Source organism: Varroa destructor, unplaced genomic scaffold (genome assembly GCF_002443255.2).
Source record: "Varroa destructor unplaced genomic scaffold, Vdes_3.0 BEIS01000003.1, whole genome shotgun sequence".
In the NCBI taxonomy this organism is placed as follows: domain Eukaryota; kingdom Metazoa; phylum Arthropoda; class Arachnida; order Mesostigmata; family Varroidae; genus Varroa; species Varroa destructor.
In genome coordinates this window covers 32,766,103-32,783,530 of record NW_019211456.1, presented here as the reverse complement: position 1 = coordinate 32,783,530, position 17,428 = coordinate 32,766,103, and the positions used below count along the sequence as shown (strand labels likewise).

General features: G+C 39.2%; 3 protein-coding genes across 13 annotated transcripts; 1 reads left to right on the top strand and 2 right to left on the bottom strand.

The window, feature by feature from the left end:
- Positions 1-181: 181 nt before the first annotated feature.
- On the bottom strand, positions 182-5,896 carry LOC111246619 (protein BANP-like). 3 transcript variants are annotated; one of them, XM_022796495.2, is made up of 8 exons: positions 5,758-5,896; positions 5,158-5,186; positions 4,754-4,911; positions 4,445-4,568; positions 3,932-4,157; positions 3,144-3,590; positions 2,093-2,253; positions 182-636 (listed from the first exon to the last, which is right to left on the bottom strand). In XM_022796495.2, exons 1-8 carry the CDS (start codon positions 5,777-5,779, stop codon positions 391-393), a joined length of 1,413 nt encoding a protein of 470 aa, XP_022652230.1. In that variant the 5' UTR covers positions 5,780-5,896; the 3' UTR covers positions 182-390. The 3 variants fall into 3 exon arrangements, with proteins under 3 accessions (XP_022652230.1, XP_022652231.1, XP_022652232.1); XM_022796496.2 differs by having other exon boundaries at positions 2,093-2,250; XM_022796497.2 differs by lacking the exons at positions 5,158-5,186; positions 5,758-5,896 and having other exon boundaries at positions 4,445-4,557; positions 4,754-4,905.
- Positions 5,897-6,083: 187 nt separating this feature from the next.
- LOC111246617 (uncharacterized) lies at positions 6,084-11,530 on the top strand. 3 transcript variants are annotated; one of them, XM_086985499.1, is made up of 10 exons: positions 6,084-6,216; positions 7,022-7,585; positions 7,907-8,023; positions 8,377-8,499; positions 8,904-9,118; positions 9,376-9,496; positions 9,609-9,762; positions 10,066-10,284; positions 10,690-10,825; positions 11,410-11,530. In XM_086985499.1, exons 1-10 carry the CDS (start codon positions 6,084-6,086, stop codon positions 11,524-11,526), a joined length of 1,899 nt encoding a protein of 632 aa, XP_086841625.1. In that variant the 3' UTR covers positions 11,527-11,530. The 3 variants fall into 3 exon arrangements, with proteins under 3 accessions (XP_086841625.1, XP_022652227.1, XP_022652228.1); XM_022796492.2 differs by having other exon boundaries at positions 8,901-9,118; XM_022796493.2 differs by lacking the exon at positions 8,377-8,499 and having other exon boundaries at positions 8,901-9,118.
- Positions 11,531-12,464: 934 nt separating this feature from the next.
- FeCH (ferrochelatase, mitochondrial) lies at positions 12,465-15,855 on the bottom strand. 7 transcript variants are annotated; one of them, XM_022796499.2, is made up of 3 exons: positions 15,700-15,855; positions 14,129-14,315; positions 12,465-13,956 (listed from the first exon to the last, which is right to left on the bottom strand). In XM_022796499.2, the coding sequence occupies exons 2-3, from the start codon at positions 14,298-14,300 to the stop codon at positions 13,013-13,015; spliced, it is 1,116 nt and encodes a 371-aa protein (XP_022652234.1). In that variant the 5' UTR covers positions 14,301-14,315; positions 15,700-15,855; the 3' UTR covers positions 12,465-13,012. The 7 variants fall into 7 exon arrangements, with proteins under 7 accessions (XP_022652234.1, XP_022652237.1, XP_022652235.1 ...); XM_022796502.2 differs by having other exon boundaries at positions 14,129-14,312; positions 15,700-15,845; XM_022796500.2 differs by lacking the exon at positions 15,700-15,855 and adding an exon at positions 15,247-15,693.
- Positions 15,856-17,428: the final 1,573 nt, after the last annotated feature.

Here is a 17,428-nt window from a genome sequence, read left to right as displayed (position 1 = left end):
ACATGAAATCAGCCATACATTTAATGAACGGACTGTATGAAATAATCTGTATGTAATGGTTATTGCTAGTACAAGCCCCCCAATAACCACTGTGGATTATAAAATAAATACCTAGGCGGTATATAAGGTGAATTTATTCAGAAATATTTAATCAAAATATATAATAAAATTAAAACAGGCCTTATTAGTAAAACATTGGAATCTACATTTATTATATATACACACATATTTACAAAAAAAAATACAAGATTCATATTGATTGGCATCGACTGCCAGTGGTACAGTGTAATTGCCGTAGACGAACGACAATCCTTAACACCGACGTACAATGTACATCAAAAGCACTTAGGAATTATTCACGATTATGTTCGTCATGGGCATTCGCTGGTGTCACAAGGGAAGACGCTTGTGGCTTTCTACCTTCGTATCTTTGCCGGCCCCGCTGTCTGAAACCGTGACGTTGTCGGGCGGAGCCAATGATGCGATTAACGGCATGGCGATAAGTGTGCCATCCGACTGCATCTGTACTCGATGCGTCTGCTGTAGAGCGAGCATAGTTTCAGGAGATACCTGAAGAACTTCAAGATAGCCTCCGCACTCGGATACCGATGACATCAGCTCGTCGGAAACGACCGTCTGCAAATATTCCAGTTATCTCATCGATTTCTGTCACTTACTCTATCCCCTAGCAAATATGCCACAAATCGGCCCCTTTCTGGTTTTTTACTGTTCAGTTTATACGGTTATATTATGTGAAACTCAAACGGATTTAGACAAAAGCTTCGAAGGCAACGTGTTGAAATTTGTAATTCATCTTCGCCACGAGTATTTTGCTTCGTAGCTTATTTTGAGATACCTCCGGGTACATTTTCTCTGAATAGTTTTGTAAGCGCCTACATAGATGTAGAGCGAGCATGATTGCAGAATAAAAAATAAATAAGAAAATAATAATAATGTAAAAAAATTTCGCAGCTCTTTTTAAGGGATAGAAAAGTTTACTCCTGTGATAATAAGGTACTATGTTAGGTATATCCTGTAATTCCTACGTTCTTCTTCCATCTGCTCACGAAATGATATATATCGTCCCGCCAGAAGGTACCGGATTTCGTCTCAAAGAAGTTTTCAAATCACGTTTTGAGTTGTTGATTTGCCCTAAAGGCCCTAAAGGTGATTGCCCGGTGAATGTAAAAACAAAAGTAGTGGGCTCGCGGTGCGGAGAACGAAGAGGATGCAACAGAACTTCCCACTCAAAGTTCATGAGGACAGCTTTAATGATGCTTCCCGTGAGTGGTCTGGCGTTGTCATGGAGCACGATAACTTGGCTTCGTTTGTCCGGTAATTTTGTCATATAGCTCAGTTAACCAGATGCCAATCAACTCTTTGGTTCGTAGGAAGTCACCCCCAATGAATCAGACCCTTACATTCTTACCAAATTCAAAGCATAACTTTTTTCTAATAAAGCTTTGGTTGGGCCTTGGGATTCAGAGAGTTAATGAAATATTTAAGCCTTAAGTTTCTATATAAATCAAAGATAATCAAAGCGGTTAATGACGTTCCTGTGACTGTAGCCCATCCTCTTTCTGGGTCGGTTCCCGTGTTATTTTTCAGTTATTTTTCTTATTACTATTTCCAGGTGATTCTCATCAAATTCAGACGGTTTGTCAGAACAAGGCATTCTTTAGTCTCCAATACTTTTTCGAATTTGGAAAACCACCTTTGAACATTCTTGATAGCGTAGATACATACGAAAAATGTTCCGGGCTTGTTCAGCAATATTTTGGCCTCGACAAAGTGCATAGTACTTAGGGTATCGAAAATGCACCTTTTTTGTCTGAAATATCCGCATTTAAGGGATTATTTCAAGTTGAAATTGCACCCACAATACAATACCATTACAACACACTGATAAAGCCTTTTGAGCGGTATATCGAGCGGTATATCACAGTAAACAATAAGGGAGGTAAGGTGTTAACGGAAATATTTTTTAAGAGTGCGAACTTCCTTTCCAACCTAATAATTCATTCTCCTGATGGAGCCTGAAAAGGTATTAAAAATAAATGAGTAAAACAATAAAATGAGGGATAATGCTCACAGCATCCAATGAAATTACGTCGCCAACGACCTCGGATTCTTCGGGATCGTCTGGATTACCCTCTCCACCCGAGAGCAAATCATTGAATTCAAATGAATCCGCTCGAAGCAGTGACGGACAGGTCTCCTCTACTGAACCAGGCACTATTCCGTTGGTCCCTGCTGTTCAACAGAAAATGATGTTAAAGCCTGTACTCTTCCTTGGCAACCAGTTATTAAAGTCGCCATTCAGTCTTATATTTGGAAAATCAAATAGCAAAAACCGTGTGACACTGCATCTTTTAACATAGTTGTCTACTATTTGATACATATAATAACTACGAGAATTTGAATAATTATATTTATCAAAATAAAAGCACCACCTGCAAGTTATTTCCTTTAGATCTTCCGAAGTCTTTTTCCCTCAGAAAGGACAAAGTAGTTTCGAAGTTTAGAATATCCAGAATGCATTGAAAACGGCCTATATTTATTGTTACGACCGTTGTGTCTAGAAACAGTCTATAAAGGCAAATAATGAATAAGCACGAAACGAAAAGCCATGCCTGAGTCAATACAATATAACATTCGAACGGTAAGTGTTACTTTTAGCTGGACACCGTCGGATAGATAACATGAAAAAGGAAATGAGCTTTGTCATGTAGAGCAACAACATAGACCCGAGAAAACCGAAAATGTACGGCTAGAGCACTAGCACAAAAAGGGCTTCACCACTGATGCTGACACGGAGAGGCATGCTACAAAACAGAAACTAAGGTTTTTAATGGATAAAGCTAGAGACAATTAAGCATATGCTGCTGCACAGGAACATAAGACAAAATACTTGAGTAAGCGAATACCTCACGGCGGTTAAAACTGTTAAATGAGATGGAGTCAAGAAAGAATCTACGGGGCTGGGAGCTTTTGATACACGAAATCTTAAGTTAATCGCCCTACTAACTCGGGTGGCGTTCTGTACGATTGTCATATAACGCTACTGTGACGGACCTTTGAGACATCATTACTATACGATCGTACTCTCGAGACAAACGCATCTAGAAATAAATTATTCTTACCTGTGCCAGGTACAGTCGCAACATGTGAACCTGGTTCTTGCTGTGGGTGAACCTGACCCAAAGGCGCCGTACGCTCTTGTTTATTCTGCACTTGTACCAAAGCATGATCATTTCCTTGTAAGTCTGCATCTTTGGCTAGGGGAGATTCCTGACAAATTCGCTTGTTCTCTTGTAGGCCTTCAAGGCATGAAATCCCGTCCGAGCACAACCCTTCTACGCTTAATGTTTGCCCATTTGTGGATATCTGCCCCAACCCACAGGTTGCAGTAGATAAGTAGTGACTGGCGGAGCAAACGTCCAAACGGGCCGAAGGAGGTGTTAGAGTCGACTGTTTAATTTCTAATGCCTTTCGTTTACGTCGAAGCGCCGAACGGCACTTGGAGTCTATAGAGAGCTTAATGCGTTCCCAGTCAAGTGCAGTAATCTTGAAGAGGTACACTAAATGACCTGAAGGAGAGATCAGGTAGGTATAATGAGCAGTGACCAAATAACAAATTTCTGTCTATCAATTTCTTTAAAATCAACGATACATAATTATTGGACATTTGAAATATATTATATATTACATACGTAAATAAAAAGGCGCAATAATAGATTACAAAAACAATTTGGCACCAAAAACTATTTGAAGCTTATATGATAAACGATTATTAATAATTTCATACCCAGGCATGAAATCATATGCTGTGCTCAATAACGTATATAGAACAACCTTTATCTAAAATATCGGTTGAATCAAATTCTGAGCCTAACGTTTAAACAAATAAGAAAGTGCTAAAGATACATACAAAGAATCCCATAGATGAAGACAGGATTGAGTTTTTGCTTTCCGTACTTGCTACTTCCGCTAATGTTTCCATTAGCCTGAGTTTCACGATCGAAGAGTAAATCGAGCAGTTTCAGAGCCATCTTTTCTGGAGACCGACATGTTGAATTGGCGTTGAGGAGAACTTTCGGATCAATTGGTACGCGTACCCGACGCCTTGGATCACCATCATCACCTAACCAACTACCCTATTCGGATACGTAAAAAGGTCAGCAGCCATAACAATCACGATGGCGAATATCAGATGTTGGCATTACTGCTAAGCTTATAAATAGATCAACTGGCCCCATTATTCGCAAAATACCCTTTTGCAGCCATTGATTATAAATCTATTATTATATAGAGAATCCGGGACATTACATAAAGGATTCAATAACGTCGCGGATCACGGTACTCCCTCCAAGCAACACCTCTTTACTTTTTCTTATCTCGTATAGGAACAGCAGGTAAAATCTTCTTCAATTAGACTATGCACCTGTGGATAATCGGAATAGGCGTTTAGCGAGGAAAGAAGCACAGATCCATTATGGACAAAGTATGGGGCTCCGTCCTTTCCTAATTCAGCGTCCGATGACTTCCCGCTGCCATCTGGAAATGCACTGAAAATTAAACGGAAAAGAGAAAGGTACAACTATGCTCTGTTTTGTGATTGATGTTTCGTTACATGTTGCATTTACTTGAACCTTTAATATCTGTCTAATCAAAAATTACATATATAAACACTATGCTTTTCACACACTTCATATTTAAATCTCTGCATCGGGTCAAAACGATTATAATATACCTGGGTGCTTCATCTGGAGGATCGCAATGCCGAGCACAACATCGACACCCGCGCGCTCGATCTTCGAGTCGTCTGCAGTGGTCACCCAATGTAGCAACTCGGTTTTCCAATGATCCCATACGATCAAGTAGTTCGTCACGAAATGATCTCAAAAAATCCTATATTTTCGACAAACATATATATATATATATATATATATATGTAACATATGAAACTGGATGTTTGATACAGACAAAGTTCTGCAGCTGTAAGCTCTTAAAAGCCGTGCTTAATACAAGGATTATTTGAATTAAACAATTTTTCTACGTTTTACGCTATACCTGTATATAAAAACACTGATTGAACACTGAATGAAAAAAGTCAACGTATTCGATTTTCAGTGAAAAATTACACGGCAAACTTACTAGAATTGCATTTGGATCGTTCGCTGCACCTGAAATCCAAATTAAGAAAGCCATGTGAATGTTAATAATATGTTTTCTGTATATGGTTTATAGTATGCAAGGTACTAACAGTAGGAGATTTGCCGAAAGTCGCACCCAGCGATCAGTACGATCGAAGCAGCTTAGTGGTTAATATTTATCTCTGTTTCGAGTATAGAGAGCCTTGCTGTATCATAAGGGCCCTGGCAATTCCATTACAAATAAAAATAGATATACGAGCGCCTCAACTATATTCATGCGCAGCTATGTTTCGTACCATTAACGATCATATTCGTAAATAACTGAAATATTTTTCATACCTAACACTAGACGAAAATGCAGTACGTAGCTTTCAAAAATACTGACAGTACTCACACTTGGCCGGAATTTCAAAAAAGACTTTTTATCAATAGGTTATTAGAGATTACAAAATGTTTCCAACCAGACGAAAGACGAGCTATTCTAGGCTCTTAAATTTACGTGCTTTCATAGACAATGAAGTGCTAAAACGAAAATGAACGGTCACTAAATAAAGGTAACTTAGTGATAAGGCTGACTTGCATAGCACCTATTACATCGTACCGTTGAGTTTTCCAATTTCCATGATTGAGTTAAACCGTAACACCAGTCCGAGTTCCCACTGCTACAACAATTCAAGTTGGGTTATAGCGATCTCCCACGTCACCTAGCACATACACACGACATAAAGCTATCATAGATTTTTCTAATGATTACTTGGAAAAATAGCATTCGTTTACAATATTTAGTAAGTTTATAAAGTTAAAATGTTTTCTTTTGTTCCAAAAAAGAAAACAGAACAGGGTGCTTTATCTTCTCGGGCATAATTTCTAACTTTAAGTGTCCATAGCACATACGATTTCGAAGTTCTGCTGCAGTTGGCAAATCGAATGTTTACGTCGGCTCGATGGATACATCAATGTCGAGCGATACCTGTCTGGGATGGTTGTACAGGCTGCATCGAAGCTCCTGTACTGCCGGTTCCCGTGGAAAAATTAAACTTGTCCCGTGGCGCGAAGTTGAGTGAGTTCAGTTTAGCCTCAGTAAAGTACTTAGACGAAAACCCTTGTCGATAGCCAGCTAAGCAGTTCAAAACTGTCTGAGATTACGTTCCAACTCGTGGCAAAAACAATCCATATGCGATAGCTTTCATATGGAGGACCGCTAGACAGTAGATATCGTTACTCAATTGACTCTCATTGAAGTTTAGTAGGGACACGAATTGTTTTCCTCTGTTGCTCAGAAATCTTAGACGTACCTTATAGCTTGCTATGACATTTAGACTCTAAATGAGGGAACAACAAAATTCTAACAATTTGTAACATCTACTGTTCGAAGCTCAACATAATAGCACTATATTAAGTTATTAATATTATATATGTAGAAGACCTATGTACATCATTAGAATCGCGCATTCCTGTTTCTAAGTTCCTCAGCAAAACAACGATCTTACAGCTAGTCTTTGTATTATTACACACTAAGGCTATTCCTAACGATTAAACCTTAAAGAAAACGTCCATTCAGCACACCTTGTAGTTCATTACCACTGTCGGTACTATAAGCGCCCGATTTCTTAAGCAAACGCATATAACAAATCACCGAAACATTACCTAGATAATGTTCAAACAAACTGATCTGCAAAGCTTGTCATATGTCAAAGAATGAATATGACTGTCGTTTTATGTATGTTGCTTGCCAGTTATCGGGTATAAATACAGAAGTAGTACACATTCTATTACTTCCAACAGTGAATGAAATGAAAAAAAATTGCCATTTTGCTCTATTTACGGCCCTTACGCTATGTGCAAATGTGTGTGTCTTCCAAAAGGTTATTCCAATATGAGGAACAAGCAGACATTTCTCTCGACCGTAACCTCAACGGTTGATACGGTACCTGAAAATCGTTACCACCATCATCAACAACAGCAGCATCACCAGCAGCAACAGCAACATCATCATCACCATCATCATCAGCAATCATCCCTCGAACCATGGAAACCTGGAATTCTCACGCGTAAAAGGAACTCTACCAAAATCAGCAGTGGGACTCCACCAAGCTTACCTCCCCAGTCACCATCCCCAAAACGTGCGGCTCCATCGATTTCACCGGCGGCCAGAGGTTCAGTACCATCTGCCCCAACAAACATCAGAACAAAGGACTCATCGTCACTTTGCTCAACAAGAACCTATAACGAAGAAGTGCCGCGAGATGAAACACAGACCTCAAGTATCTCCACGTGTTCAATTGCAGCCTGTAACGATACCGAAGCATTGTCTAATACAGGCCAGACCGTATACATGAGCGCACAAACAACCATAGGCGAAGCTGTGGGAAGGACGGCAGAACCTACTACAACGGCTGTGCTTATACCAGTTATGTTTATTGGATCAGGTTGCGTATCAGCTGTTCTTTATAGATTTGTAAAGGCATAAAAGTTTAAATACATAATCGATTACAGTGGGTGGTTATGATAGCTTGTCTGTTAGATAGAGCGTGTGTTAAAAATACCGAGAGATAGGTTATATTCATGGTTATCATTGTAACTTTCGAAGCGTGTATTCGTTATCGGTCTCACGTGGCTCAAGTTAGATCCTATGCATTGTTGTTTCGACTCTTAGCGGTAGGAATCGGTAGGGGTGTAGCGAAAACAACATAGTTGAGAGAATCCTTGAAAACTAGTTCTAATTCTGGTGCACTTGCACTCACTTAAAGGTGATAATAAATTCGAAGAAGCTCAAAAAACTGTCGTTGTGCATCTAGAGCAGTTAAAAAGTGGTGATGAAGATATTGGGGAACTTTCCGATATAGATCACATTTCAACACATCGAGGTAAGTTAATATTTGCTCTAAGAAACGGTACTTTGAGCAAGGCCTTAATAAAAAAATACAATACTACAATTCCAGCTTGAGGCCTGTAACTCATTTAAACCTCATGACTTCTGCAGTAATGTTCAAAAGGCTTTAGAGTCAGAAAGCTATGAGGATTAGCCAGAGAAAAATTTTCGTTAAGCTTCTACTATTTAATCATAAATTTTCACAATGGCAAGCGTAGGTCGTCATCATATAACATATTTGGCCCAAAAAACACCTAAGGGAACTGACCTGTTTCGTTAGTTTTTTTATTTATGAAGTACGCATATATATATATAGTGAATGAGAGGATATTTTGATACGTTTTGTAGACAAATTTGCAGTAGGAGTTACCGGTCATCACAATACTCAGAATGCAATCGAAGGACACACCGTAATATCAGGCGTTAACGGAGACATATTTTTAAGCGATGAACGAAACAGCAAAGATTCAGGTGAAAGCCACAATTACCATGCAGCATTTTTCTTTGCAGACTTTGGTATTCGATTTGGGGTTCGACGCTGGAACTCGAACATTTGAATAAAGAACATCTCTTGGTAAACTGAAGTGCAGTTTACATAATTTTAGCGGCATATTCTTTGTTTTCATTAGCAGTCAATTTTGTGAGCAAACGAAAAGTATCGTCATTTCAAGTAATTCATTTTCATCGGAACGGGCAACCCATCCCTAAAGATATTTCCGTTTGGACATGAATAACATTGATACCTTGTTTAGCGTTGTAGCGTGTGGGTTGTAGGGCAGGAAAAACCTGTCTTTTTTCTACACCAAGATTCGTTTAACTCACGCAACATTTTATTAATGTCCATTTTTTATATCTATTATGTGTGTGCATAGAAGTTGTTGGTGCGACCTTGCCGAAGCAGCCGTCTGGAACATCTGTAAGCCGGTGGTACGAGGATCGTTCCTTTGTCGATGAGCTGCAGTGTCTTCTTTGCGGCCAATCGATGGAAGCCTTGCAACTGGCGGATCATCTGCCAACTACTCACGGCTACAAATTACCAGAAGTTGGTCGTGGCGCCTTTCTTAAATATATTCGTACAAAAAAAGTTCCGGTAAGTACAACTAGTCATAACCTCGCTTAATTTTTTCAAGATAGAATTATTTACTTCTGAGCATTTTAAACCAAAAAGTTCGAGCACAGCTTCGTTCAAAATCTCGAAAAAGTGCCTGATTATATTTAAGCCAGTTGTTTCGTTCTACTGCAAACTACCTAGAACAATTACAAGAGCAAGCGAAAAAATTACATCCTGAGCAACTTGAGAATTAAATAAATTCGCAGAAATGCGTACTGGTGTTTATTCTATTTTAGATAGCAATAATGCCAGGACGGGCCCGGATGAGTGGAAGGGAGGGAGTAGGAGCTTGTCCACATTGCCCCAGGGTGTTCCTGAAACGTCTTGATCTGCTCACCCATATGCACGAGAGCCATGGTAACACATGCTTCTATTTATTGCGATCCAAATATATAATATATATGCTTATTTGGTCAATATTATTTCACCATTGACAATTGACTTGATATTCATTGACCCGCTGCGATAGCTCAAGAGTTTGTGCTGTTCGACCTCGAGTTCGACTCTTCGGATCAGTTTGAACAGTGGCTGGAGTTAATTACGGTGGAGTTCATGACAGGTTACAGCAAGTATAGGACAAACGTCAATGCCTCTGGAATTAAAACCCAGATGTATCTATGCAGGTGGGCTGTCAATTATGTTATCAGTTAGGTAGGTATACGTTACGTCTATTTAAAATACAGAGGTGCGTAAAAAGATCCTCTCGCAGAATTACCTTTTTTGCAGTTACTTAATTGCCGCTAATTCTTATCTTCAAATGTGTGTTTTAAGTAAAAAGCGCAATTGTATATTTAACAGCAAAAACCAACAATACTTCTCAAGTTCATTTTTTCATCGTAGTACTGTACGTATCAGCAGGTAAAACCTGTGCTGCAGAACAAAAGCTTACTTTTACCCTATATGTACTCTACTTTTTATCCGTTTAGAATGGAATCGAAGCCAGTGTGCAAGACGACAACATATAAAACAGACCGACGAGCTCGAAATAGAGCCAAGACGACATACTGCACAGCCCATCTGCAGGTCCGCTTCCTCGAAGGGGGAAGACTGCACGTGAAAGGCAGTCCAACTCACATCAATCACCCTGTGGATCTATTTAATGCATATCGTAGTCTTGATGACGTTCCATTTGATGCACTGCCAGGGTAAGCTTATCTGAACTATGTTTATCAGTCTAAAATGCAAAAAAAATAACTCTAACGCTTAAGAGATTAAATTTGATCTTCGCTGATTTCACTACATCTAAAGTAATGACGCACAATAGGGCGCATATTATCCGCACATGGAATATGGCGTTACGTAATACTATAAGAAAAAAGCTGTTGTTTTTGCGATAAATACGGAATTTGTTTAATTATCTATAAACATAATAACCGCGTATATACCAGTATTACAATTGTTATTTTATTTTCCACTCTACATTGTATATAAAGAGTGAAACTTTGGTTGGATAGTACTAAGCTTAGTTATTACATCGTAATGATCACAAGATCATTATGATAGAGAGGTTTTCTCTGGCAAGTGATGTCAATGAAAAGTGGTATTTGCAGGTATGTTGCCATTACTTCGAAAGCTGCAAACGGCATGCATATAAGAACACTCGAGTTCTGCCAGAAAGTGTTAAAACGAACCCAACACCTGCACGATCTTTTACATACGTCGCCTGCTCCAGCGGATTATAATTTTGTAAGTTAGATAACCAAATCACCGTTTGACTGAATCGTTGAACAAGGCTTGAAGCATTTCTAAATCCTCGCTAATTTGTCCTTGTATTTAAGGCCCCCCCCCCCCCCCCCAATTAGGAACCAATTGAAGTTTTAAAAAGCCTTTAATATAATCTTTAATTATAGTCTGTAACTTTGCTAAAAAAAATTGCTTCTTCTTTTGGAGCAGTTGCTTTCATTATAAGTGGAATTGATTAATTGCGCTCTGCAAAATAGAACCGGTCAACTTAATACCAAGACTAACAAGAAGAAGTATTTTGAAGATGTTTTTGCCGAGAATACTTATAATTTACTTTCCACTGTTGTTCAGTGTAGGTACATACTAAAAGTCAGCTCAGTTTAAATTTCTTTATTTCTTCAAACTTCGAATTTTGAGTTTTTTGTCGAAATAAATTCAAAATTATTTTTCTCTGAGTAATACACCGCTAGCCTTTAATATATAAATATACATTATAAATTTAGAAGCATGTCGTAACAGAATATAATAAGCGTAAAATGATTGTATAAAGAATGGTGACAAAATATTTTTTTCGTATCTCCTTACAGACCAGGCATTTGCATACCAAGCTACAGACCCTGGGCGAACTTCTCTCAAAATATAAGTTTCGTGCTATTACTATTCACGAAGAAGTCGCTTCGGAAGTGATTGGAGTCTCACAATGATTCTGTGGCATAAAAAAACATTCTAACACTGACGAGCGTCGTCCCAGTAATCAGGATTTAATTCAAGCTTGTTTTATCATTAGACAACCTTCATTGCCCTTAAGCCAGGTGTAGGTAATAAACAGAAGCTGGACTAATTGTGAGAAAAATGTTGCCAGGCACATTCGATCCGAGCATTTTATTGCAATCAGGATCTCACCACAACAGAGATCAATTGCGAAGTATGAGAATTTTGCGTTTGAGTTTACGCAAAGCTGACCGATTTGTTCTGCTTAAGTCCTTACAAGAGCTAATGTAACGATACCTTATATAAACATACGTTGACTGTGTAGGGCCAATACAGTACTATTTATAAGCATTATTTTACCACTTACAGTTTACGAATGGAAGCAGAGACAAGTTGTGATGTGAGGGTAAATCTAATTTTTGAGATGAAACCGTGATTATGCAGTTTGAATGTTAAAGCTGATAACCTATGTATAGCGATCACGTGATGCGTCAGTTACGTAAAGACTCAAATTATTCCGCTTGTAAACGGTGTTCCCATTGCTTGTCACATCAGCCAGCCAATTTCTTCTACTGTAATAGTCGTTTTAGGAATAATTGATATAGTAAATGGCGAATTAAGCGGCAAAAAACAGATCTTTATTATAGCCGGAGATGTTCTCTACGTTAAAATAGTCCTATAACGAGTAATGTAAAGCGTCGTGAATTTTAGGCAGCAAAAAAAAAAGTTGTATGAATTGTAGTCCGACAAATAGTTCGGAATTGTTGTCAAAAGGTATACGTTATAAGGACTTCTTTCGATTGTGCTACATTGAAAGGTGCATTGATAAATGGCAAATTGCGCTTAGCTCAGTAGAGTAAAAAATGTCCGAATTGTGCAAAAAGTACGATGCAATGGTACAGTATCGTGTTCCAAAGATGTTTCTATGGGATGTGACATGTATCAGTAACTACTGAAGTGAAATTTATTGAACATTCTACAGGTAAACATTCTCAAAACATACAAGTCGAACGATACTTTATGCGATGATGTTGCGTCAAATAAAAAATATTCAGTTTCAAAGTGATCCAACTATATGTAACTATATATTTGCTACAATGACTGTATATTATGTATAAATTATTGCAAAGTCATCTTACGAGCACAACTGAATATTGTCCTTGCTTGTAATAACAATAAAAGAAAGTTGTTTTGTTATTATTCAAGTAAATCAAACACAAGCCGTTGTAATTTAGTGAAAGCTAGGTAGAAATTAGATCATTATTTAAAACTCAAGAACGGTATGCTCGTTGCATCCCGGCGCATTTTAAAATGAGAATAATGTTGCAGGCCGCATAAGGTTAGATTTCATATTTTGCCTATACATATATAATCGTCGCTCAGTTATCCCTATTTTTTCATGTGTGTATACATTAACAGCGGCAAGGAGCAACCAAAAGACGAAAAGCTGTACTCCGTCCATTGATCGATTCAAATAAACTAGCATTTGTTTATCCATTGACGGAGTTTTATGCAGTCGGGATTGATGCAGAAAGGGCACCGCATTTTCAGTTGGGGGCTCGCGTTTGTTCCCGAATCGAAGTGAGCTTTCACCTCTTGAGCAAGACCTCTAATAAAATTTACATTTGTGTTCGGTGCCTGCGCCCGGTAGATCTTGTCGATTTTGATCTCTTTAGCAAGCTGCTTTCCATATTCAATGTCCAGCTCGTGCAATGTTTCAATATGTTCGTTAACAAATGAAATCGGTACCATCATGATGACCTTACGCCCCTGCGCTACCAAGCGTTTGATCGTTTCGTCTGTTTTTGGTGCCAGCCAGGGAATGGGGCCAACTTTCGATTGCCACACGAGTCGATAAGGGTACGTAAAGTTTAGTCTCTTCATGACGGCTAATACCGTTGAACCCACTTCCGCCGGATAGGTATCCCCTCTGGCCACAACCTTCAACGGCAACGAGTGGGCCGTGAATACGAGAACGAGATCTTTTCGTTTCTCTTCAGGTATCTTTTTCATTTCATCTCGGATTGCGTCAACGAATGAATCCACTAAGCCGTCGTTTAAAGGCCATCGGTCAATAAAACTCCACTGGACCTCCTTTAAAGCTGGGTCGTCCCTTGCCTCCTTGCACAGCTGATTTAGTGAACTGCCTGTAGTGCAGCACGAATATTGGGGGTACTGTGCAAACACCACGATACGCTTGACATTATTTTCTTTAATTTCCTGCAAAGCATCGCTACTGAATGGGGCCGCATAGCGAAAACCAACGTATGCTTTATGGGGTGCGCTTTGAGGTGAAATCTTATCTAACTGACTGCACATTAAGTCGCCTTGCTTGCTCGTATAACGGAATATAGGAGAGCCTCCGCCTATCTCTTTGTATCGCTGTTGAACCATTGGTGTCCGACGTTTTGCTATTATCGGACCTGAAAAATAGGTATTGTTCCGTAATAACTATTAAAATAGGAAACAGATATATTGAACTGCATGCATTTTTGGGAAGCAGTGTGCAACTGAATTGCGATGAGAAATTTTGTTCTTATGAAAATATATGGCCAGTCAATGAACGGCTGGTCGATAATATTGTAAAGGGCTCACCTGAAATTGTTTGCAAGGGTAGCTGAATGATATCCGGATCAGTAAAAAGTTTCGTGAGAAAACCTTCAACTTCGGCGATGGTACGAGGCCCTCCCATGTTTAGCATAAGGATGCCAGTTTTTGGTGACCGAAGGACGGCTGAGGTGGAGAATCGTTGAATTCGTCGAAACATGCTTATCTCCGCCTGCTGTAGTCGTACAGATGCAATATACGATGAGAGTGTGCATCAGCATAACGTCATCAACCTATGTAGTGTTTGAAGCTCTAGTGTGCGTAAATAATGTTTTTTCAAACAATAATGATTTGCAGACTGTGGTAAAGAAAAAATGACAGCCTACAACGTGATAAATTCTATTGAGCATATTAATGAAATATCATACGATAAGTTTTAGAAGCCTGTTTTATAGTGGCGCTGTAGTGGCGAATGCGCAAGCAATATACAGGGCCATGTTAATAAGGTCTACGGATCGCAAATATTGCCAGTATAAACATTACGTTGTCATAGGCTTAGATCATAGACTATCATGTGCAAAGGCCACCACAAAGGACTAACACACCAAACGTAATTCACGGAACAGCTACTCGAAGAACAACGCTAAAAGATAGGGTAGAACTCGATAACAATGCAGAAGGCACATCTAGTCGAGACAACAGTCAGTTGTCTCATAAATAATAATTGAATCGTTCTATATTTATTAAGCGTCATCTATTGATAGATAATCTACATATCCTCTCTCAAAATGAAGTGATCTTACGCCAGATAATCTACCAGAGTCTGTTCTCGTAATAGCAAATACAGAACAGAAACGCCAGCTTTTTAACACGTGGGCGATTGGTGATACAACAGTGTGACAGTTATGTGGTTAATGAGAGGTGGCCATTAGTTATTTGATCCACTGGTTTCGCCCTTTCTGTGTACCACTAGAATATATAACTGTTCCGAGATAGAGACTTTTCGGTCTTCGACAGTGCGCTGGATATCGATGTTTTTCCGAATTTTAATCTTAACCTAAAAGCAAACGTCTATTCGAAATTGATGAGAAATAGAACCGACACAATAACTGCCTCTACCATAAGAATAAAAAGGGATGATCATAGTGTCGAACGACTTCGCTTGCCTTAACTCCCAAACGTCGTCACTTATAGATGGTTGGAATCTAGCGGGAATGTCGAAAATCAAATCGATTAATTCCGGCTTAGCAAAGGTTAGGTCGCCAAATACGGTGTGTAACAAAGCATCACGTTCGTGCGGCGGCCAATGTTTTCTCGCTTCAAACTAGTGGAACTTCCCAATGACATATACTGCTTTAGTCCAGACACTGCATAATCTTGACAGGTTTGTTGATTCTCAGTAGTGATGTTGTCCGTATAACAGAAAATCTTTCCTACCACCTGTTGTCGTTTGTTCTTATATATATAATCTGCAAACTAAACGCCCGGTCCTTTTGAGCATATTCCACTACTTGTGTAAGCCATCAACGATAGATAATACTGGTTGGTGTTACACGAGGGGCACACATACACGCGCTGTCGTTAATCACAGCTGTTTCTAACGGGCAGGTGGTTATTACCTGAGTCACAGCGAACAATAGTAGACGCGGCTGGCATTCACCAAGCCACGTACGAGGTCTGTTTCCATTCAGTTTTCTCGAGGGTCGTCCCTCTCCACGCAAAAGTCGACAGATACACGGCACTTAGAGCTACCCATCAATTGGCCGGATGAGGAGTAGTTCGAAAATCTGGCGCCAACTTTTAACGCGTATGAAGAAATTGGACGGACGGAGAAAACATATTCCCCCTTGGAAAAAACAGCAATGTATTGACACACAATTCTGTATTATTGTATGGAGATGCAGTCGATTATTCAGATAGACCGGTGTGTGGGAAAGTGCCACTTGGGGGTAATCGCGGGACCCATGCTCCGTACTTGAATCGAAGTTTGTGGTTAATGTATATGATAGGTGTCGCTTGAAACGACACATAATAGTAAGGAATAGTTTGAAAGAAAGGATATCTTTTTGCATCGTGTGAATGTTAATGATAATTATTATAGCTGAGACATACACATGTTATCTGGAAAAGATCATGCCCATAAGTAGACGTGAATATTTGCTCATTAGCTTAAGTCTTTAAAATAGAATTCCACGAGTGGTACTCCATCCGAAGAAATACATAGCATCAGTACTTTTACTGATGCTATGTATTTGGGATTACGCTCCTGGAAAAGTGACCTTATTCAAAATGTTATAAATAAAATGAAAAATATTTCAAGTCTCTGTTCGTACGCTGTCAGTCGACATTTGTTAGCTTTTACACTTTATTAGTTCTGATAAAGGTCTTAGTTTAAATTTCCAACCTCATGGCTAAGTTTTTCATAGCGTTCATGCCATATTGCATTTGGCCTAAACGCATCACAATACACAGCACCCGAAGCTATTAGATAGCTAAAATGATCTGATTTACGTGTTTCTAAGGTCTGGTTTTAAGAACACTCCCTGTCTTCAGCTACTCCGCATAGATCAAATGGGGTGGCTAGCTGATCGAGTTAGGGCAAAAGTGCTGACTCCATATCGATAAGCAGCTTAAAAACAAAGCACCACTCTAGCTAGGTGATGGCGTATCGCCTTCGACACTTTATGTCGTTAATCATCCCTGAAGGGAGCGGCCCAAGGTGCCCTACACACAGAAAACAGACGTATTCCGTTGCATTACAAAATCTTTACCACAACTGAGTGAGGTATCAAGATGCGGGTTTTGGCCTTTTGCGAATACGTTTGTTTCTGTGTGTGTGTGTTTGCGTTATTTCAAGGTATTCTATCTTGCCGTGGGACATATCATCAGTAAGATATATACGTGAGAAGACATGTACTCTTTTCGTATTTACTGCGTTATAAAGTGTTTCTCTAAGCTAATAAATTATGTGCTTTTAAATTTTATTACATCCGGTACTGTCTGTTATAGCGACGGAACAACGATTAGGAATGTCCGAAATGCATCTCTTGTTAAGCAAAACGCCATTCTTAGAATGAATGATATGTTATGAATGTAACGAGCTCATTATTTGACCATATGTCCACGTACTACTCTGACGTTGACGGAATTATAGGTATTTTTTTTAAGTAAAAATATTTGTGACGCTCCTAGCGAGCTTTTAACGTTGTTCCGAGAAACAAGTGCTTTCTTGGTATCGCGCAGTTTGAGTGTCGCCGCTTTTCACCGTTCTGATCTTTTAAGGTTGTAGTACATAGTTTTTTCGAGCGTTGTTTTCATCGTCTCATGTCAGTGGCAAAATGGCTGCGT